This window comes from Glycine max, chromosome 13 (assembly GCF_000004515.6).
Source record: "Glycine max cultivar Williams 82 chromosome 13, Glycine_max_v4.0, whole genome shotgun sequence".
In the NCBI taxonomy this organism is placed as follows: Eukaryota; Viridiplantae; Streptophyta; class Magnoliopsida; order Fabales; family Fabaceae; genus Glycine; species Glycine max.
The window spans coordinates 22902963-22927053 of NC_038249.2; the positions used below are offsets into that span (position 1 = coordinate 22902963).

A 24091-nucleotide genomic window follows, 5' to 3' on the forward strand; every position below is an offset into this window, starting at 1 on the left:
AGTGACTAAATGACAACACTACATGATAGTTTAATTTTTATGTATTGATGATTTGTATATGAAATAAAAATCATTTTAATTATTAGAAAAAATAACAAAATTATCATCAATAAAAATAATAATTTATAATCAAATGGGAATATTATATATATGTTAGTGTAGCGGTCGAATTGGAGTTTAGTGCTACTCTGCAATGAATTCATGTCGTTTGACACACACGCCGTGCGTTTTGAAAGTTCCATACCATTAAGCACCGAAAAGCGGTGGGTGGAAGTGGCGACGTGGTTGGTGGTCTCTTCACACATTTTGTTGGTTGGTTTCAACTACCGCGTGCACTGACGTGTAACTTTTCTACTGGCTCCCAAGAGAATATGAATAGCTCCCTCTCTGGCAATGGTGGTTCCACAACAATGGCGGCAGAAAACGAAGATTCCTGCGGAATCCGCGTCACCGGCATGCAATTCTCCTACGACGTGCAGCAACCGCCGCTCTTCCTCGACTTCAACCTCAACGTCTCTCCCGGATCCCGCTGCCTCCTCGTCGGTGCCAATGGATCCGGTAACGCTTACCGTTATTGTTGCTTTTATCACGTTACACGTGTGAGGAATTTTGTGTGTGAAGTTTCATTTTCGTTGATTGCGTTTGTCCAGGAAAGACGACTTTGCTGAAGATTCTGGCGGGGAAGCACATGGTTGGAGGAAGAGACGTTGTGCGCGTCTTGAGTGGTTCCGCTTTTCACGACACTCAGCTCGTTTGTAGCGGAGATCTCGCTTATTTGGGCGGATCTTGGAGCAAAAACGTTGGCTCCGCTGTGAGTTCTTTCTATTTCTCTTTATGATTTTTCAATGTGGTTGTGGATTAGGCTGAACTTTTCATTTTTCGCCTTTCTACAGTTGATTATTGATTATTTCCTCACTTTCAGAGATCAAATCGCCCCGTGTGATTTAATGTTGTGCTAGTGTATTTGATTGTTTAATGTTTGTGGTAGTTGGCAACTGCAACTTCTTTATGTGGTCTTCGAGTTTTATGCTGAAACTTTTAATTACCTACTGTGATTTTTTGGTGACTGTGGGGATGAATTTCCTGTTTATCAAGGTTTGCACACTGGACCAATACTTGCGTATTTTTGCTAAACTGTATACTTTCAATTCTGTTTTCTTTAAACCAGTGCTGAGTTTTCTGTTCTTCTTGGGGACATTTTTTACTGGTATACTTTTCTTTTAAAATCAGCAACTAATCATATAGAACGGGTACCAAACCCATGTACAAAAGTATTGTCAATGGAGCCATAATGTTAAGATATACCCAACATTGGTTATAACATATTTATGCACTGTTAAACATAAATACCAAATAACCAACATACTACACATATCAGTATCTAAGGCTCCCCCCAAACAAAACTCCACCTAAGAAACTGGAATGTAACATGAGAATGCAAATTACAAAGGAAAATAATGATAATCAATATATTCAGCCATAAATGAGTAGGATGAGTATATCAATAATTGGTCATGTAATCCTCACCCACCAACCGGCCTCTGGCTCTGCCTTAAATAACACTTCCTTCCCACCAACTGTGAAAGTCACTGCCAACCTTTCATTTCCAAATAGCATAATCAAACTCCGCTGCCAGCTACATAAGACACACCGCAATATTGCAACTCCACTTGTGTGTTTATTGTTATTATGATAATGGTTAAGATTATTATCATTTAAAATAAAAATTATTTCAATTTTATCTGTAACAATAAAGTTACATATTTAAAAATTTACAAAGGAAGAAAAAAAATTCAGCCCCCGCTCTATATAGATTTCTGGATCTGTCCCTGTTCACTGTGAAAATGAAAACATGAAGTCTGGGTGTAGAGACTTCAGCCAAGACCAACTCGTGAATTTAATGTCTTCCACCAAATTTAGCAAGTTTAGCCATGAGGATAGGTTTTATTGTACTATCTTCTATCATAGGTGTAAATCATCTAAAAGTAAGGTGGTTTTCGAATTCATAGACCAGAAGAGGTGCTGGTAAATTGGGTGTTAAGAAAAATATAATCTTATGAACAAAATTCACCCATAGCTTTTATCTGTTTTAAAAATGTTTCTTAAAATTAGGAAGCTTGAGTATGTCTTACATTTTTGTTGTTTATTTGAATCGATTATTTTCTCTTCACTTTTTAGTCTCATAGAAAAACAATTGATTTGGGGTTTTAGTAAACTTGTATAAGACCAAATTGGGGAATCTTGTTTCTGTTGTAATATACTCCTTTGCATTCTCTTAGCCAGATGTAATAATTACAGATAGATTTCTTCCAATGTTTGGTTTCCATATTGCTGAATAGATGCATTGTCAACCCGGTCTGTAATGTGGGCTTTGGTCCTAACAAGAGCATGATGTTCATGAATTACAATTTACAGTGACCCACTTCAGAGCCTCAGTTCTCTAATAGTTTTCTTATGACACAATTTTTATGTTACTGATTTTTCCACGTATAACTTTTAATTTTGGTTGGTTCATATACATAGGAATTGAACCTACGTCTATACCCTAACCCCAGTCAATAACCTGTTTTTTGGTATGCTTTGATTAATTTCATTTCAAGTATTAACGTAGTTGCTAATATATTCAGGGAGAAATTCCGCTCCAAGGAGACTTCTCTGCTGAACATATGATCTTTGGAGGTGGGTTTTCAGATAGAGTTGTTTTTGTTGCCAAAAGCATTTGTATCTCCATTTTTTATCTGTAAATATCAAGAGAAAAGTTATTCATCATGTCAGATCTGCAACTGGCTTCTGTAATGTTATTGCATTAGTTTCTATATGATAATTAGCAATTCAAATACAATTGTTCTTTAGTCTTGATGTATAGTAGAACTAATGTGTTTCCTACTTTTATCAGTTGAGGGTGCTGATCCAGAAAGGAGAGATAAGTTAATTGAGCTGCTTGATATTGATCTACAGTGGCGAATGCATAAGGTATCTGATGGGCAGCGGCGTCGAGTGCAAATCTGTCTTGGTCTTCTTCATCCGTACAAGGTATCATTTTAAAGCCTAGAGAATTTGTTGTGTATGTTGCTATGCTGTTGTAGATAATTTGTCAATGCCCACACTAGAATGTGATTTTTATTGCATGGTATGGTTAATGTACCTAGTACCTACTTTATTGTGGTGGACTTGTTTGAAAATAAAAGGAAAAAAAAAAACAACTTTGAATTCTGACATTGCATTAATGTCTTTTGCATTATTATTTTTTCTATGCACTGCAACAGGTCAAATCAAACCAGATTATATAACTGATTAACTGGAACCCTTGATTAACATTTCAGGTTCTCTTGCTGGATGAGGTTACTGTGGATCTGGATGTTGTTACTCGGATGGATTTATTGGACTTCTTTAAGGAAGAATGTGAACAGGTATTTACTGTGGCTCTGTCTATATGACTGTTGAAACACACTGGATATGGGAATGGAAAACTTTATGGCCCCAATGTGTCATTAGATGATAGCTGGTCCTTATTAAATCATATAAAAATATAATAATGAGCTTGATCTTCAATTTCTACAAGGGACAAATTATATAGTAGATATTGCCCCCAATATGTCTACTTAAAGCAATCATGGAAAATATAATGCCTTAATTATATTGGGTTCAAAAACAATACTTATTTTCTTTATGTTTTCTAATTTTTTTCGCAGAGAGAAGCTATAATCGTATATGCAACTCATATTTTTGATGGACTGGAGACATGGGCAACTCATTTGGCATACATACAAGATGGTGAACTGAGAAGAGCAGAAAAAATATCAAATGTTAAAGAGTTGAAATCTTCAACTAATCTGCTGTCTGTTGTTGAGGCCTGGCTTCGCGCTGAAACAAAGCTTGAAAAGAAGAACCCTGTCCAAAAGACTTCTGTTGCCAGTTCTCCTTTCTTTTCATCTAGACACATGGCATACTATAGATAGTGTTTTTGACACAGATTTCTTATGAAAATAATTTGGGTGGCAAATACAAGTAATTCATTCTTTCATGCTTGTCAAGTTTGTGGTTGCTTATATTTTCAACATTTTGTTTTGGAGTAGTTATACGTTTAAACAAGCATGATTAAATGAATCATAGCCTTATAATCACCATGAAGTCATATGGGGCTGGCTTTGGTCGATAACATGTATTCCTTTTTCATACCATAAATGAAACATAATTGCTGAATGCTGAGACTATATACTTTTGCCAATATGTGGCGTCATGGTTTGAGTTGTTACTGGCTCCGTTGTTTATACGAATTGCTATGGTACCGGTTTACAACGGATGGAGATGTTTAAAATTTATGGGATACTACGAGGATATTATTAAAATAGCATATATAAAGGATAATTTTTACTTCATGAGCTATGTTTTTTTTTAAGTTAAACTTATAATTCAATTCTAATAGGTTATCAAGTCGTTATTGTATCACTTGTAAATCTTAAGTTCATAATTCTACACGTGAAATGTTCAGACTTTGACATGCGGTGATATGTCAGAGATTTCATATTTGTTAGTGATATAGCCAATAGATTATATGACGTTTTAGAGGAAAAAAATTGTTTTTAAATAGATGTCATTTTATAAAATTAATGTTGTATTAAATATTTTTTTTCAAAATTACTGTTAGTTAATATTTAGTGAAAATAATTTATAGGAAAGTATATATTGTATTAAATATATCAGATTTCATAGTTAGATTTTTTTTTTTTAACAAATTAATTATATTTTATAATATATGTGTTAAAACCTTAAACATTATATAATATAATTTGGAACAAAAAAGTATATATAACCAACTTTTATCTTCATTAAAGAGTGAGCTTCTACCATTTAATTAAAAAAATGTGGCCACAGTTTATGCACGTAAAATTTAGTCAGAACCAATCCACTAGATGTCTCTACTTCGCAATTAATGTTTCTTAGACAATGTGGTAAGCCATGAAAATAACAACGCCACCACCACTACGGTATGGCTACAAGTTTTGTTTTAACAAAACTCGATTAAATGGGTTAAAAATAGGAGTTTAATGGTCACTTTTTATACATCTTTCAATCACAAATTATTGAAAGTATAACTTTTAAAATAATTATTATAAAAATTAATAAATTTATCATACATATTAAATTGTGATTATATGATGATATAAAAGAATTTACTATTAGTATATAACTTTTTTTTTCTAAAAAAAAGCCAATTAAAGAAATGGTCTAAACTAAAACTAATTAAAAACTTTTGAAGACTTGGTAACTATTAAGCAAAGTCAATTGTCATTATATAAAAATTATTTTTTCATAAAGCAATGACTTACGAAAGTATTATCTATTTAAATTTTAATTTTTGTATTAATAATATATTCTTATATAATTCTAAAACCTTTTCTGTATTTTTTTAAAAATTAATTGTATTTTATAATTTCAAATATTACTCATATTTTCTAAAGTTCAAAAATGTCGTTCTAAAAAATAGATACTACTACGTGAAACGTATATAATGGGAACAAATTTATTGTCCCCTTAGCCAACAACTCTGGCTGTTGTTCATCCATTTTGACAGCAATGCTTCTCCAACTTTCTTGTCACGAGTTAATCAATCAAGTGACACTTGTCTTAAGTTGCGGTATCGTTAATTTTTCAATCTTAGTTCCCTTTATGAGACCATATCTTATTTTATTACCAAATCAAACAAGTGTAATTTCAATATTTACACATCGAAAGTGCATTAAACAATAATGCTAATAAACTACATTTGCCAGCATTCATTATACTAAAGTCCCAATTATATAACCTATTTGATAACGAATAATTATAAGATTAAATACTTTTTATACACTTGAGATGTTTTACAATACCTTCAATATTAGAATCAAATACAATTTTGAAATGTCTAATAATATGTTGATATAAAAAACAAAAATTAACTAAGATTACAAAGGATACGAATGATGATAATAATAAAAAAATATGAATGGCTAATTGAAAAAACGAGTTTACTTAATTGTTTGAAAAACTAATTATAAATGGTTATAAGTGGAGGAAATAACATTTTTGAAGAGGAAGTCATTTTTATAGATAAATATTATGTAAAATCAATACATAAAATATGTTTCGTAATATCTATTCTACTAAAGAGTAAATTGTTCAACTACTTCAGTATAAAAGAAAAAAAGAAGGTTAAACTCTTAATTTATTCTTTATATGTCCATGGATTCTTAATTTGATCTCTCCATGAAAAAACTTATTGATATCTATATAAGTTGAATGGTCGAGATCTGATTATAAGTTATTAAATGATAAAAATAAAAATTTTCAACTTGCAAGGACTATTCACAAAGGACCTAATGAATTATTAATTGGAATCATATTGTATCTTTGAATTTTATTAATTCTTTCTTTTATCGCACGGTAATATTTTTTTATCGTTGAATGGTCATATTTGAAGATAATCAAGTGTTGAAAAAATTATCAAAGATCAACATTTCTAATTTTTATTCAACAACATACAAATAATCTCATGATTTTAATTATGTGATTGTTGATTTTTTTTTCTTGAATCAATAGAAAAAATAGATTAACGTTGATTCAATTTGACTCATTATGCAAGATATATCTTGAATACAGCAAATCATTCATTTTTCTTATATGTGAAATATGGGATGTTATGAATTTGGTCTCTGCCATTATAATGTCCTCTCTAGTGAATGTTGACCACTAATCCCCTTATAATGTAATCCTCAAACATGTAATACATTCTTAGTTTGGTTTATATATTTGTAACACATTCTTAATTTGATTTTTATAAATGTATCACATCCTTAATTCTTACAAGTACCAAATTAAGAATGCACTACATGTATATGAATCAAATTAAAAATGTGTAAGGTATTTAATGTAAGACCATTAGAGGTGATAGGGACTAAATCAATAACTTTTGGACATACCAATTTAATGAGTTTTTATATACATAAACTAAATTAAGAGTCCGCAACATGTATAAGAACTAAATTATGTTTTAAAAAATAAAATAAAAGATCACAAGGTTGTCTTGTGCTTATCTTGAAGTTAAGAGGGGGTTGTATGGTGAGAATTCATGATGTTCATTGTTTCAATATTTGGTACAAATTTTGTTTTTGATCAATAAATGCACGGTAGTAGATGGCTATATAGGTACTCATGGTGTTGAGACAGAATGTTATACATTTTTACAAGTGAAAAATATTTATTTCTTTTTTCTTTTTTGAAACATCATTTCATCAGCCTTGAAACTTGAAAGATCTATTTGAGGTCCAATGAATAAAGACCCCCACACGGCAAGAAATTTTAAATTGGCATTAAGTCTTCTCTTGCTACATGAAATTAATATATTGAGAATAATATATATATATATATATATATATATATATATATATATATATATATATATATATATATATATATATATATATATTATTTCATTGGTTGTGTAAGTGTTTTCTATATTTGGCATATAATGTTATCATAGAATTTTGTTTTTAGATGAATAAAAAAATTGTATAATGAAATCATAAATAACACTAATGTAAACAAAACTATAATAAATTGTTCTAAAGACCTTAGAGACAATTACGATATCTCAATGCATTATTAGTTTAAATTTTATCCATAACAGGTAAAACGTAATGATAAGTGATTTGTTCACTAAAACAAATGATAAATATTTAAACTTTAGAGACGTCACTTGTAATTTGTAAATAACCTAATTGCATTTCTCTGACAAATAAAAATTAGTCCCACAATGAATACGTGAGAAAACAAAAACAAAGAGACTATTATCACTGTGTTAACTAAATTTTGCATAAATAGGTCAATTTTTACTTAAAAAAGCAACATTTGATACTTTAAACATGTGATTTTAGATTTCGTAATCAAATTCATGTATATATAAAAAAGGAATTCTCAGATTTTTATTGCGACAAATATTTTTATGTAGACCTCTTCAGGTTGATTTATACCATACTATAGCGGTCTTGTCTTGTAAGGTGATATACACCAATTAATAGTGTTCTCTTGGTGCTACATTATAGGCACACTAAAAACATAGATAATTGTAATCATATACAAATAAAATGATAACAATGAAATGTGAATCCCTGCGCTTTATTTGTAAAGTCTCCATTATCTGATCTATGAATTAGTCCATGTTTGACTAACCAAGATGACAAATAACTTTGCATTTTTTTTCTTCTCCTGAATTTTTTTTATGAATTTGGTATTAGTCTTTTTTATTCACATAACGATGAAATTTTAAAAAATGAAATTATTATTTCTCAAAAAATACCTATTTAATTAATTGAAAAAACTTCACAAATAAAAATTTATCAGTGGTAATTGATTGGTTCTAGTCATGTATAAAATAAGGAAGTAAATTAATTATTTTGTATAAAAATTATATTTATATATATATATATATATATATATATATATATATATATAATCTCATGTGTTTTTATTAGTTCAACTTTCATGCATTGTAAGTATTACACTATCAAATAATTAAAAATCATCATAATATAATTTTTTAAGTAATTATTCATTTAATTAAAATTCAACAAATTTATCATAATAACAACATGTAATTAAATAACCATAAAATACTTTTACATTGCAGGTATATTTTATTTAATTATTTTTAGGGCTTGAGCCTGACTTATTTATCCATCAAACACTTTTTTAAGCTTAAACTTAGATTACATAAAAGTTTGTCCCGACTTACAAGTTTATTTTAAGGATCTAATTTGTAATAATTTAATACTAAAATAAAGGTAAAAATATGTATATAAAAATTTATAAGAATCAAATATAACTTATTTATATGATCTAAGCATGTTTTGAGGTTTAATATAATATTTATGATCTTATTTAAAATATATTTTATGATAAGGCATTTAAATATGACATAAATTTATTTTTCACAATTTTGGCACAACAACTCAACTCACTTAACACATGAGTCAAACATGTTCGAGCGCGATTGAGTCGAGTTGACCTGTTTAACCCGTTTAAAATAAAATAAAAATACTTGTATAATGCATATTGTGTGTGGTGAAGGCTCCAAAATGAAAACTTAAAAACAAAAGAAGGCTTTTCCTTTGCCTCCCAATATACTATGATTTTTTTAATAAAAAGGAGAAAAAAACATTGATTTTCTCTTCTTTTTTTAAAAACAAAAAAAAACAAATGGTGAGCCAACTCCCCTAACCCACCAAACCTATGGTAGGTTGAGTCAAATTGAGATTTATGGTGAACCGGGTTAAACTAACCCATATATAACCTCAAACTATGACTAGTGAGCTAGTATCACTGAGTCAGGTTGGCCCGTTTTAATATCTTTAATCCACACACATTATAGCTAGAGAAAAGAGTGAACTAAACTACCTTTTCTCAATTAATACATCATTTAATTACTATAATTATTTATATTTAGTTTATGGAAATATATAATGAAAGTAACAAAAGCAAGTTGCATACTTGCTTATATTAAAAAACTACATTTTTTTATTAATGCATTACAAAGAGCAAAAGAAGGAATTTAGAATTGGATCATTCAAAACACATACATATATAAATTTAATTAGAATAAAATGAGTGTATAATTTTCATATTGTCAACTAGATTTGAATTGTCGTATTATTGAAAATTATTTTTATGATGATTAATTTAAAAGAGATACTAAAAATGTTGTGTTATTAATTGATTTATTATTTAATTCTCTTTACATCTAAACATTTAGAACTTGTGAATGCATGCAAATGTTTTTTGCACGAATTCCATCCACAAGCCAATCTAATAAGAGTGTCACAAGGCGTTGAAAATTCCACCGAGCATCACTAATTATGTTACAAATGTTGATGCTTGTGCCATATATATGAATGCACGGGACAATTGATATAGAGGACCAGGATGAGTCCATGCCTTACACACACAAAAAAAAAAAAAGTGTTTCTCTCACATAAGTGGATGATGTAGTTTGACTTAAGTAAGTTTTAGGCTTTAACAATAGCGAACCACATTGCGGAGATAATTTGTTTTCTGCCCAGGGCCGGCTTAAGGTCCAAAGCAAGGACTTTAGGCCCAAAAAAAAAGCCCCAAAATGTTTTTTAGTACTAATATACCTTAAAAAAATTTATTGTAAAATTATATTTGAAAATAAATTTTAAATAAAACAATGATAATTTTAATAAACTATTTTATGAGTAAGTAAAAGATCTCATTTTTAAATTTTCTTCTGTCTCGAGGAGTTATTTCATGCAACATACTTTTGACTAAGAGTATGCACCTAAAGTTCATTTGTTCCATGTTGCATATCCCAAACTAATTCACCAATAAAGGTTGTATTAAATTTCTTTTCCATTTGAATACCCATTCCATGATATCTCTTAGGTTGTGTAGTATTTGGCCAAATAACAAGATGGATGCCCTTATTAAATGCGCCCTTCCAAATAAAGTGACGAGTTATTCAATCAATCAAATTACAAGTAAGCAAGCACTAAACTACAAGAAGAAATTTGGAATAACCCCAACCCGAGATCTTTTGCCTTGGTGAAATGCATAACAACACCTATGAAAAATAAATGAGACAAAAAGTGGTCATTTTAGATGACTTATTAGGTGCCTAGATGCCTCCATTAATCACTTTTGAAATGGTGATGGAAAGTTTCTCAATGCAAATTATAGACAAATAAGATAGGGGTTTTCATGTCTAAGGCCTTTAGTGAGAGTAAAACTTGACAGTCTATTTTTGTTCCATAATATTAATAGAGAAAATGAAGTAACACGGTGCATGAAATCAACATGGTCATATATTTCTCAATGCAAATTATAGATAAATAAGAAGGGGGTCTCCATGTATAAGACCTCTAATGGGAGTAAAATTTGACAGTCTATTTTTGTTCCATAATATTAATAAAGAGAATAAAGTAGCACAATGCATTATGAGTTTCACTATTAGAGGTAGGAACCCTAAGTCTTGCAAGCAATATAACAAGTACTCTAAATTAACATGGTCATATTCTTTCTTTAGGTTAATTTTAAACATGACATCACCACATTTTCCTTTTTAAATGAACATACCATGAAAGTTTCCCTAGAGGACTATTACATTGTCAAATATGTCTCTATCATGAAAAAAGCTCTCTAAAAACGATCCCTAAGAATGAGTATAAGTTTATTAACCAATACCTTTGTAATGAGATTATATATGACAATACATAATGTAATCGAACATAATTCTTTGAATATGATTGTCCACCTTTGGAATGAGAGCAATAAGAATTTTTGTAAGTGATGCATCAAAATGACTTATGATGATCAAGATGTTGGTGGTAGGACTAGCATATACTTCTACAATTTTTTTTTCATACCTTAAAGGATATCAAAAGCAACAAAATATTGATTCATCTTAATAATTAAGACTGTAATTATTGCCATAGGATGCAAAGACCTAAAGGCCACTCAAATGTCCATTAGCCTCTTTAGTAAAGATCGAGATGTACACCACTTGTGTACAATTATTCATAAGTATAAGAGAAATGCTAAGAACATACTCTCTATTCTCTAACAGACTCCTTCAAATACCCTATCTCTCATTGGCTAAATTTATTACAAATGACAAAATTTGATGGGTCGCACATCATATTTAATGTCTCTCTCTTAATTTTGTAGTTTTCAATGAATTTTAACCAATTAGAAATAATGTGTTTGAAGGAGTGTGCTAAATAATGTGTTTCTAACACTCCTCTAAGTATAATGGAGGTAGGTTTATGCTTCCTAATAATGTCTTAAACATGCCTTTTTAATACATTATTATTACATTCTTGATGTTCCAAGGTAGCAGTGTAATGTCCCTATTTGTCATACAGACTATGAGAATAATCATCATTAGCATCATCATAACAATTTAAGAAAAATATAAGCATAATAATACTCCTCTTAATTATTTGATGCATGCATGTTTACGTTCACACTCGATGGCTGGACTTGGTTATCAATTGTTATGTCATGCATGAACTTTTCTTGTTGTAGGTCATTTGTGATACCCTTCTCTAGTAAAGGCTTGTCAATGAACCAAAAACAAAAGGGTGCCAATTGTTCAATATGTACGGTTGACTTGAACAAAGTTTTTGGCACACTTTGTAATGTCATAGGATAAAAAACACTTGAGTGTGTCAAAATAGTTGAAGGATTGTTGAGCGTGAAAATGACTTTCATCTGGCAGGAACATTTAATGAAGATGGAGCATTTAGACCAATAGTATCCTTAAAGGTGATCATGCCTTTTTTTTTCCAATTGTGTAGCTAAGGATGATTTTTAGGGTTGGCAGTGGTCCTACACATGGTTGACTTGTTAAGGTTGCACCTTTATTAATGATGATGCATTATTACATTTATTATTAGTATTAGTTACATTTAAAGGTCCTTCAAACTTAATTGATATAGAGGAAAACTTTTATTTTTTTTCCTATCTTTATTAATGGGAGAAATACATTTCTTATAGGAGACAATCATGCGATTACCATGCAAATTAGTTTCCACTATTTTTTGCACTTTCCTTATTTTTCTCCAACGTCAAATTTTCCTACATGATTATGATTGGGTTATTAGCATTTAATGCACCACCTTGTCTACCTCATGGGACTAAGGGATCTGCCATGGCTATTGTGGGTTTGCAGCAAGACGATGATTGTAATAGTCACATTGGTACAAATAAGGTGAAATCTTTCATACTAACTTTATACTAATGATCATTGAGCCATACTTTACCTATAAATGGTTTGGTTAAATCAATCTCAACACAAATGGGAGCAAATTTTCCTATTAGACCTTTAATGTGTTATGATCCACCTTGATTGGTCTTCATACTATTAAGGCCATAACTAGAGAGAATCTTCCATGATAGTACAACAAATTGAGGTCAAGAAATCTTATCCAAACCGATGTACGATTCACCTTAGCTAATGGTTATCCAAACTCTAATAAATGTTGTTTTTTTAAGGGACTTTAATGAATCACTGATAAAATAAAGGTAAAAAAAACATTCATGGCTACTCTAAAGTGATAGTGTCTTTGTCTTCGGGCAAATTAAATTTTACCATATAAAAATCATTATATGTGTCCATTATATCAAAACCTCCATTAGACACCATTATCTTTTGAAGTTTCTCATTATAACCAATATTTTTCCTTAACAATTTTATTACCAAATACATCATGCCAGGGCTTCAAAGATTAAAAAAAAAACCTTGTCATCCAGGTAAACTATGGGAAATAGCCCATTTTGTCCTCATACTCAATCCTGACTGGAGTTATAGGGTTGATTTGGTGATAAAAAGGAGAAAGAAGGGAGGAAAATGTAGTAGGTTTAATTCTTCTGCAAACAAAAAAAACTAACAATTAACCATTGCATTATTATTTAACCAAGTGATTGAACACAAATGATTAATATGCTGAAATTAAAGTTGAATTATTTGAATAATACTTGAGTTTGATCCTTATCAGAAATAATTATTCGTCAGACTTTACTTCACGATTAAACTCTGAATTAGTCAAAGTTTCTTTCTCTTGAAATGGAGGATTTAGACAAAAAAAAAAAAAAACTAGCATTCTTGTTTCTCACAACTTTTGTAAAACATTGTATGCTTTCAAAATTCAGGCCGGCTGCAGCGGCAGTGGTTGTGACTCCACCAATTTTGAAGAGAAAACTATACCTTTCATAACATTCTCTAAAATATGCGCACAAGTATTTTTTAAACTGACCCAAAACTTTTTTTAATATTATTATTTGCCCAAAAGAGACAAAATCGTTTTCAATTAAAAAAAAGTTGGCAGCATTGGAATCGAAACCGGTTTCTCGCGGGATCCAAAGTAACTAATTTTTAAATGCTAAAACCAAAAGTTACCCTTTTATTTTTATTTTCATTTTTGTGCACTTTTTCATTTTCTTAAAATAATTAAAAAAGGAAGAATTGGGTTGCAAATTTGGCACATAAGATGAACGCCATGTCATTTACGAATACACACGGAGAAAGACAGCTTGAAACACAAAAAATCACGCGCAAAATTCGTATCTCTCAGTTCCTCACCGAAGCCATTCTCAATTGTAGTTACAGTTGCCATTGCGCAACAAATTTGCTACTCTCTCTATCTGTCTAGGGTTTCGTGGGATCATAACAATAACACATCTTTTCATAATGCGGTAATCCGAATTCTCAGCTTCTTTCTAGAAACGCAATTCTTCCACATTCTGGTTTCTTGCTCGCTTTTCCTAAACCCTAAAAAAAGTAAAATCCTTTTTGCTTCTTCCACCTGATGGCATCGTTTTTACTGTTTTAGCCCTGGAAATGCCTGTAACCGGGGAATTGAGGTACCCGGAAGAAAATCTTTCGTTTTTTCTCGTGAGCTTTTGAGGGAAAATGTAAATATCTGTTGTAGAAAATGGGTCATCTGCCAAATTAGAAAGTGCTTGGAAACGAGACTAAAATTTTTACCTTTTTTGTGTAAAAATTGTAGGGGTGACTTATGTAATTATGTTCACATTGATGAAGATTTCTTGCGATTGAGTTTTTCGTTTTTCCTTTAAGGGATTTGGAGTGAAGTGTTTGGGAATGGTTAGAAGGTTGATTGCTAAGCATTGAGGTGAGAAAATGGATTCTGCAAGGAGTTGGCTTCAGAAGTTCCAGCCTCGAGATAAAACCAGGGCTGCTGGGAAGAAAAAGGAGGAGGATGGTAATGGAGGAAACCAGGATTCGAATGAACCCGTGGATGAAGCATTGTTATCCAGTGTCACGAAGCAGAAGGTGGCAGCAACAAAGCAGTACATTGAAAATCATTACAAGGAGCAAATGAAGAACCTTCAGGAGAGGAAGGAGCGGTATGGTTCAGTTTATCTCTGATTCTGATAAATGTTTTTTATGTAACGGGAAACATTTATGACACTTGCTCGTCTTCAAACCACTTGCATTCCTCTCTGCTTCTTATAAGGACTTAGTATTTTTCTTTAGGCTGGAGTTATGTCCTGCCAAGCCTATTGGATGCTTTGAATTCGATCTCTATAGCTGATGCTGTTGATTGATACTAAGTGTTAAATTTTTTGTCATATAGAGTATTATTTTGTTGGCATTTGTTTACATCATTTTGTAAATCTGCTAGTATTTGTTTTTAGTATTGCCATTGCACTTTTCCATCGATATGTAGATTGGAGTCACACTACAAGATATGTTAAATTTTTGGCACTTGGTTGCACTGGTTTAGCTAGGATTTTCCAAAAATACAGGGAGGACTTTCTAATGGGGAGTGCGATTGAAAATTGAAGTTGGATTATGTCTCATTGAGTTCAATCTTATGAAAATGTTTGAATTTGTAACTCAAATTTGGTAGCTATTGCCATTATTTCCGCCAGAAAGTTTGAATTTTTTTGGGAAATTTGGAGGACTATCCATAGAAAGAGTGAGTTACTTGTTTTGTTTTTCATGAAGCTAATATGTGAACTTGCATCTACTGGGTTTGAAGATATCTCTCTATTATGTTTTTATTAGGAAGGTTTAATGAGATCCAAGGTCATTGGCTCAAACACAAGCTCTTATACTGTGGGAGCTATAAAGTTCTAATAATTTACTTGATCGGAAACGTACTATAGTGGGAGATGGATTCCTCTCTCTACTTTTTGTTGAGGTGCATGTGAAAATTGTTGGAATTGGAAGTGGCATCTTTGCTTGAATGTTAATGTGTACTGTGTTAGTTACTTTGGCAAACATGTAATAAACTTTTATAACACCTCACTTGCTTATAACAGTCGAACCATCTTGGAAAAGAAGTTGGCTGATGCTGATGTCTCTGAGGAGGATCAAAACAACCTGCTTAAATTTTTAGAGAAAAAGGAAACTGAATATATGCGCCTTCAGAGGCATAAGATGGGTGTTGATGATTTTGAGTTATTGACAATGATTGGGAAAGGTGCATTTGGGGAGGTATGTATATGATTACTGTGATATGACTGACTATGCTTTCTTCCTCCGACTTATGAATATGTTTTAAACACTGGATGGCAGCTGGCTCCAAAATAGTTGGATGAGATATCCACTATTTTGAAAATATATATATATATATATATATATATATATATATATATATATATATATATATATATATATAATGTGCTATATACATATAAATTCTAAAAAATACTCAAAATTAATGACATTCATTATTAACAATAAATAATTAAGGTGTTTGAACAAAACATACAAATACCAATAAAAGTCAAATTCAAGTTTCCTAGATAGGATCAACATCTTCTAAATCTAAGTCTTCTTTATCATTTTCACCACTATTACAGCTGTAGATTTCATTTTTGAAAATTGAAATCCCAAATATACCTCTCCCAAGAGCCTTAATGTCCCTATTCAGAGGGTTTTTTTGGAATAAACTCATAGTGCCTCTGTGATTGCTAATCAGGCTGCTATTCAATCTGCTATGACTGCTACAAATAACCATTTGGCTACGACATCCCCTTTAGCGGGAAGGGGCTGTGCCACACCGCTCCCCCACCCTATTGGTGCTATATTGTGCTATTTAAAACCTTGCTTATGATTTCTTTATTTTATGTGTAAATTGAAATGAAATATAATGATGGGTTGTTTTACACTGATTCTGTTCATCAAAATAAAAATCAAATTAATCTTCTGTGGGATACTTTGGCTTTTGTATTCTTATTTAATTTAATTATATGCACAATGCCATTAAAGTGATTTTGACGATAGATAAACAAAACAAAATATTGTAATGGGTAATGTGGGCAACAAGAGTCTAAAGGCATTCATGATGTTTTTATCATAATTTTCTGTGGATAACATAATTTTTTTGTTTGTTTATAAAGCCAGGATATTATGGTGTTATGTAAATAGTTTGGGACAATTTCCATTACCACTTAGTAGATGGCCACAACTACGAAAATCCTATTGCTAGTTGTATTTTTATTTATTTGTTGGGTTTCACATTTTAGTCTTCAATTAATCAAGAAGTCCTCCCTTCTCTTACAATATAAACTTGCTGCTTTGTTGCAACAGGATTACGACATGTAAATTTAAAAAGTTCTTTTCTCCTATCTCTTTTTTCAAAAAACAAACTCCAACTACATCTAACTCTGCCGTTCTGAAGAGATTCATGTGCATATATAAAAAGACTGATTTCTGTCTGAAAAAAAATGTAATTTTAGTTTGAAGATTGCATGTGCTGAAACACTGGCTCTTTCATGAACTACAAAAGCGTGGCAGAATTATCCAACTGATCTCCTCCTCACATTTTCCCCTGAAATTTGAATTTGTTCCAGGTCAGAGTCTGTAGGGAGAAAACTAGTGATCATGTATATGCAATGAAGAAGCTGAAAAAATCAGAGATGCTTCGTAGAGGCCAGGTTTACAATCATTGATCTTGCCAGATTATGTTATTCCAGTCCAGATATTAGTAGTTTAAATGCCTATGGTCAATAAAGTCATCATACTTATTCCTATTTGTTAATATTTTCAGGTTGAGCATGTTAAAGCTGAAAGGAATCTCCTCGCAGAGGTTGACAGAAATTGCATAGTCAAGCTTTATTGTTCTTTCCAAGATGATGAATATTTGTATCTTATTATGGAGTATCTACCGGGTGGGGATATGATGACTCTACTTATGAGAAAGGATACCTTGACTGAAGATGAAGCCAGATTTTATGTAGGAGAAACAATTTTGGCTATTGAATCTATACATAAGCACAATTATATACATAGGTATGCATATACCTGTTCATTTACTTTCAGAGCAGTCAAATTTCCTTAGTTGTACCACATTTAACTTTTTTATTTAGGGTTAGCTTCTAATTTATCCTGTAATAATTTTGAGGTAATTTCCAGAATATAGTCAATATACTGTCACAATTGTGAGGCTTATCCTACCAAAAATATTTCAAATGATCCATTTGTGAAAACTGTTTGATGTATGAAGTTGCATTTATATGTATGTGTTTATGTTTGATGTTTGAAACTAAAACAAACTTAATCAGTTATATATAATAAGTTTGTCTATTCAATATTTTGTGTTACAGGGATATCAAGCCAGACAACTTACTACTTGATAGATATGGACACTTGAAATTGTCAGATTTTGGACTTTGTAAACCATTAGATTGTAGTGCACTTGAAGAAAAGGATTTTTCTGTGGGTCAGAATGTGAATGGATCTACACAAAGCTCAACTCCTAAACGCTCACAACAGGAACAACTGCAACATTGGCAAATGAACAGGAGGACACTTGTAAGTTCACTGCTAAAATGCTATTATGTTCTGATTTCCTTTTATTTGTTATGACACTACATGCAATTGTAAAACTTGGTGTGGTGTTTTCCTTATGATGTAGTGACATGTTAAAATTGTATATTGATAAACTGTACATGTCAAAACCTTCTCCGCTCACCCAACCTAAAATGAAAACAAATGGTTTCATTATACTATTTTGTGTATATATGTGGATAGTGTTTAAGATAGTGTTCTACATCTTTTTGTGTGTGTTTGTAATTTTTGAATGTATAAATGTTGCAGGCTTATTCCACAGTTGGTACACCAGATTATATTGCTCCAGAAGTTCTTTTGAAGAAAGGTTATGGGATGGAATGTGATTGGTGAGTTTTATGCATGTGAATGTTGGCATGTTATCAAATATTGGTTTCTCTTTGCCATGGTGCATGTATATCATAGCATCCAAGTTTCACCAAGTTGTTGGTCTGAGTGGTCATAAGCTCAGTCCCCTTAAGCAAGGTTTCGGGTTCAAGCCTTGTGGATGGAAAAAAGTGATTGGGAGGGGAGACCCCACTAAAGGCGGTCAGTCAAGTTCCCCTGCAGAGATTAGTCATCAGCAAAGCTGGTGGATACTTTGCACCAATGTCATGATGACGAAAAAAAATAACATCCATGTTTATCTTTTCATTCATTTCTGGTGATCTTACGATAATTTTCAAGTTTCAGCCTAGTTTGGCATACAAATTTATTACTTCCAACCTTGGGATACGATTTGGGACATTTTTTTTTTTAATTATTTCCCCTTCAAATGTACTAAAAGAATAAGCTTATTGGGTTTAGCTTCATTTATGTGGAATTTGTGGACATAAGATCAGGTTACATATTTTGTTTTGATGCAATGATGGTTGTTACAAAACTCACAGGTGGTCACTGGGAGCTATTATGTACGAAATGTTGGTGGGATATCCACCTTTTTATTCTGATGATCCAATGTTAACATGTAGGAAGGTAATCTTTTTGAAAGAAATGTTTTTTGTGATTAATGCTTATTTGACATTCACTTGTGTAAAGAGAGCACTTTTAGAAAGTGCAGAATGGATCATCAATTCATCATTGATATTTAAAATGTGTTCTTTAATCTTTATATTTTTATGAAGTACAAGCAATCTGATAGCAATGCCCGGATTTTCAGAAGTTAATTCTTTTGTGCAGATAGTAAATTGGAAAACTTACTTGAAATTTCCTGAAGAAGCTAGGCTATCCCCAGAAGCTAAAGATCTTATTAGTAAACTTTTGTGTAATGTCAATCAAAGGCTGGGGTCAAAAGGTGCAGATGAAATAAAGGTGTTGTATGGTGTGTCATTTTCTAAATTCTTAGATTTGTTATATTATTTATTTGGGTGTGGATTTTACCTTTGTGCTGCATTCCTCTATAGGCTCATCCATTCTTCAAAGGTGTTGAATGGGATAAGCTCTATCAAATGGAAGCTGCATTTATTCCTGAGGTCAATGATGAGTTAGATACTCAGAATTTTGAAAAGTTTGATGAGGTATTCGAGTTTCTTATATTCTTGTTTTGTGTAGCTTGTTGTCGGCCACTTGTCGTGTTCAATTTTTCTCATTTTATCTTTTGCATTTGTAGTCTGACAGCCAAAATCAATCATCATCAAGATCTGGTCCATGGAGGAAGGTAATCTTAGGCGTTGTCTTCTCTGATGGAAATTGTTTCCAAGTTATCTGTAGAGCTAGTGTCACCTTTTAGTTGATATGATGATGAAGTAGTATGTTTTTCCTGTTCATTCCCTTTTTTTCCTGTTCATTCCCTTCTTCTCAACCCTTAATAAAAACATACCAGTGTTTAACTTGTTATTAGCAGTGGCCAATGGGTGTCTTCTCAAGTTCCAACTTCCAATTTTCAGTTATTTTGTTCTTTACCTGACATTTGTCACAATTTTTTTAATATTTTTTTCTTGCTGTCTTCTAATTCTCTACCTTCAAATCTTCGATATCTTAATTTCAGTTGTTCTTTTCCTTTATCTTAGTATTCTTTTGTTGTTTGTCGAGATGTTACAGATGCTTTCATCTAAGGACTTGAATTTTGTTGGATACACTTACAAGAACTTTGAAATTGTCAATGATTATCAAGTTCCTGGGATAGGTACATCTCTTTTTTCTCTTTTCACTGCTACAAGTTGTTTTATGTTAATATGTTTGCCAGGAGGTTCTATTTTTGCTATGTTCATGGCTATTATGCTTGTTTGTTAGATATATTTTATTATAAGAGGGTCAGAGGGATATTCAGATATTCATAAATTATGGTTAAGGAACTCTTTGTGAAGATATTTTCAACTTTGATACATTAACCAAAAGTATGAATTGTTTAAGTCAGTAAGTGGCTATTACATTAACAATTTATAACATTGTTGAACATTATTCTTTTGGTTAATGCCCCTCGCTGGAATTTATTTTACCAAGAGTTCTTGAATTAATGAAGTATGGCTCTTTTGTTTCTTTCTCCCTATATTGAGACAAGGATAATTTAAAAGAACACATTCTATGACAACCTTAACTATAGTTCTCTGTTTCAACTTTCTTATATTTTTCTTTTTCTTTTTCCTCTAGAATTAGCATGTAAAAAAAGATTATAGCCCATGATCTGTCTCTTTCTTAGAAACAAATGTTTTTGTTGTGGATACACATACATCAAAGAGAAAAGAAGATAACAAAGCAGTAGGATCAGTGAAAAGTTATATTTGTTACTTGTTATTTGTTAAAAAATTACACGCCACTTAGGGAAGTTAATCTACAGTCAAAAACCTTTATGTAAAAAACTTGGTCCAGATGATTAGATCGGGCAGATAGTATTGGAACGATATATCAAACCTAAATTTCACATTAATGAGGTGACATGTCTTTTCAGACAGGAATGTAGAACATAAATTGGTGGGGTAATGTTGAAAGTAAAAAATCTTTGAATTTTTGTGTTTGTCTTTGTGCTGGATTGTATTTACATTTAATGTTCTGAAAGGCCGTGTGTTTTGTTCTTTTGCGTTGACTTTGCCTTCCTCTTGCCTCACAGCTGAACTGAAGAAGAAACAGTCCAAACCAAAGAGGCCAACCATCAAGTCACTTTTCGGTAGGCTTTCTCTTGCTTTGGGACCATTATATTCCTTCCAACTCCCCTTTTAGTTTGTGTTGTTCTTTGTATGGTACACCTTTATGTTTCTTGCATGTTATCATATAAATTTTTTCATGTGATCAAACTGGCTGACATGATAGATTGTGAATCAGAAACATCAGAGGGGTCTGATACTGATACTTCTGCAAATGATCAACCTGCTCAAGGAAGCTTTTTGAAGCTCTTGCCACCCCAGTTAGAGGTATCTCCTCATCGCAACAAGAATCTTCCTCCCAGGTCCTAACCGGCCCCAATCACAAGATCTATGCAGTCTGACAGTGTAGGAATCATCATAACCATGGTTTTAAATTGTGGTTGCGTTGCAATGAATCAGAAAACCTTTATATTGCGGGTTATTGTGGAAAAATGTGGTTGATGCATTGCGGTGAGTCAAAGTAAGTTGACATTGTGACTGTAATTGCAGTTGTGGAATGCTATTTAAAACCATGATAATAACTCATAGCATTTTGACTATTTCCGCGTTTAAAAATATCACTCTTCATGCGTTGGATTTGTTCTAAAGTTACACTAACGGCTTGGACCAGTTTCTTGTCAGTGGCCACAACTATTGATTTGTAAATCTCTTGCTAAGTGTCCGTGGTCACACATGCTACACTAAAACAGATAATATACCCGATGTCCATGAATACTGGATACCATGTATATTCGCCTTCACTTTTATATTAATGATATCAAAGCATTTATCCCTGTAACATTGGAGTGTAATGATTGACAAGTTATTTAGCAGAACAAGACCTTTTTGAGTTTTTTTAAACTGTCGATGACCTGGTTCATTTTTTAATATTATTTTTATTATGGATGGTTATACCATTTCCTTGCTCTTTCTGCACACTATGAATTCCTATGTAGTCTTTAGCCAAGTTAGCATGATACTAGTATATTTTTAGAAGCAATAATTACACCTTCATTCTATTTACATTATAAATTATATTTGTTTTCCGTTTTCTAAATCATATGTACTTAAAGCATACTTATTAGGGTAATGATAATTACACAAAGCAACAAATAGTGCCTTAATACAAATTAGATAGGACTTTTGATATTCGTAGTTTTAATGTTTTTCTGTCAGCATAAAAATCGCAGGAACTTAAAGCAATTGCAGGCAAATACAAACGGTTATGATTGATTGCTGCAGGACCATTACAAGGAAGAATGATTCGAATATGCTGCTGAGACTTGAGAGGTGGCATATACCTAGACACTCTTGTATTTGACTTCTTATTTCTTTTTTTTCTTTTTAGGTAATTGGACGTAAAAAACACACTCAAAAATACATCCTTAGAAACGTTGTCTTTAAATATGTCCTTTTTTTTTTAACAAATCTAAATAATATTCAATGCTTCTCTGTATTTTTTTTCTGTATATGTACAATAGCAACAACAAAATTTAAATCTAAAACCTTATACAAACTATCAAAACTCTACATCATTAGGCTAGAAATATAAGATGTATATCCGGTGACGGTGAGAGATGAGCACATGAAAGGAAAACATCGGTCATACAAATAAAATGGATATAATTGGAAAAAAATAATTTTAATAATCAACGTATGATTGTACAATCAAAATTAACTCCTCTCACCTCTCATTAAATATGTTCCATATAGTTTTCTTGTAGACAAACACAATCTTTACCTAATAGCAACTATAGATCAACACATTTTGATTGGCTCCTTTACCGTAGTTGGAACATTTGATTTCTTTACACATTTATAGTGACACTAATACTTTTTTTTTATGCATTGGAATGGTCCCATGCTTTATTTTTTCCCCCTTCCATATATATAAAATAATGATATTCTGTAGTATAGCCAGTGAAGCTATTTTCTTAAAAATCAAGCAGCCTGAATCAAGAAAATGTCAAAAATGATAAATAATAATATGACAAAATACCATGAACCAGCCCATAGATACGGAAAACATTATTTTCATGTGCCGTGCCATTTAAAGCATATTATCAAAACAAAAAAATAATCTGAATCTTCTGACCCACAATAGTGCGCAACTACACAATACTAGACGGCAACCTTACAAAATCAATCATCATTAACTATATGTTCTTTATTAATCAGGAAACTTGCATTTTAATAAAAATTAGACATGAATATGCTTTGTATATTAAACTGTCATTGTAGCATGGTAAAATAACTGGGACGGTCGTTTCATTCCCCTACAGCCATAATAAACTAACATAGGCATCACTTCCATCTAAAAGGTGGTTTAATAAACTGAATTAATATATGTTAATATCTGTTAATAATCAATGGGTACAGAAGGGGTTAACCTACTTGTTAAAGATGAAATCTCAATAACCTAACTAATTAACTACTCAAATTTAAACTTTGTTATTACTCAAATCAATTAATGCTACTAAATAAGTTGAATCTACACGGGAGGGTATAACTTTTGAAGATTGAAAAGTATTCCAGTAAAAAGACATTACTCACGGAAGAAAGTAAACTGGATAAGATAAGCCTAGTCATTAAGACTGTTATTTGTACAACACTTCATACAATGAATTATATACAACTGCAAGATAGAGAAGTATATAATGTAATAACTAATAAATGA

The 24091-nt window shown here is 31.5% G+C and overlaps 2 protein-coding genes across 11 annotated transcripts; both read left to right on the forward strand.

Moving 5' to 3' along the window:
- The first annotated feature begins 171 nt into the window (after positions 1-171).
- Positions 172-4203, forward strand: LOC100788503 (ABC transporter I family member 21). The gene is made up of 6 exons (XM_003542378.5): positions 172-558; positions 651-811; positions 2628-2679; positions 2897-3033; positions 3324-3410; positions 3693-4203. The coding sequence occupies exons 1-6, from the start codon at positions 372-374 to the stop codon at positions 3957-3959; spliced, it is 891 nt and encodes a 296-aa protein (XP_003542426.1). The 5' UTR covers positions 172-371; the 3' UTR covers positions 3960-4203.
- A 9843-nt stretch (positions 4204-14046) lies between these two features.
- Positions 14047-22865, forward strand: LOC100820558 (serine/threonine-protein kinase tricornered). 10 transcript variants are annotated; one of them, XR_417555.4, is made up of 15 exons: positions 14047-14247; positions 14633-14922; positions 15844-16018; positions 17380-17463; positions 17577-17818; positions 18133-18340; positions 18626-18705; positions 19246-19330; positions 19535-19666; positions 19759-19872; positions 19965-20012; positions 20396-20480; positions 21402-21458; positions 21602-21895; positions 22591-22865. XR_417555.4 is itself a non-coding variant. In XM_014765477.2 (14 exons), exons 2-14 carry the CDS (start codon positions 14696-14698, stop codon positions 21742-21744), a joined length of 1680 nt encoding a protein of 559 aa, XP_014620963.1. In that variant the 5' UTR covers positions 14047-14247; positions 14562-14695; the 3' UTR covers positions 21745-22326. The 10 variants fall into 10 exon arrangements, 3 of the variants coding, with proteins under 3 accessions (XP_014620963.1, XP_006594030.1, XP_006594031.1); XR_417556.4 differs by having other exon boundaries at positions 22605-22865; XR_001384092.3 differs by having other exon boundaries at positions 21602-21885.
- The last annotated feature ends 1226 nt before the right edge of the window (positions 22866-24091 follow it).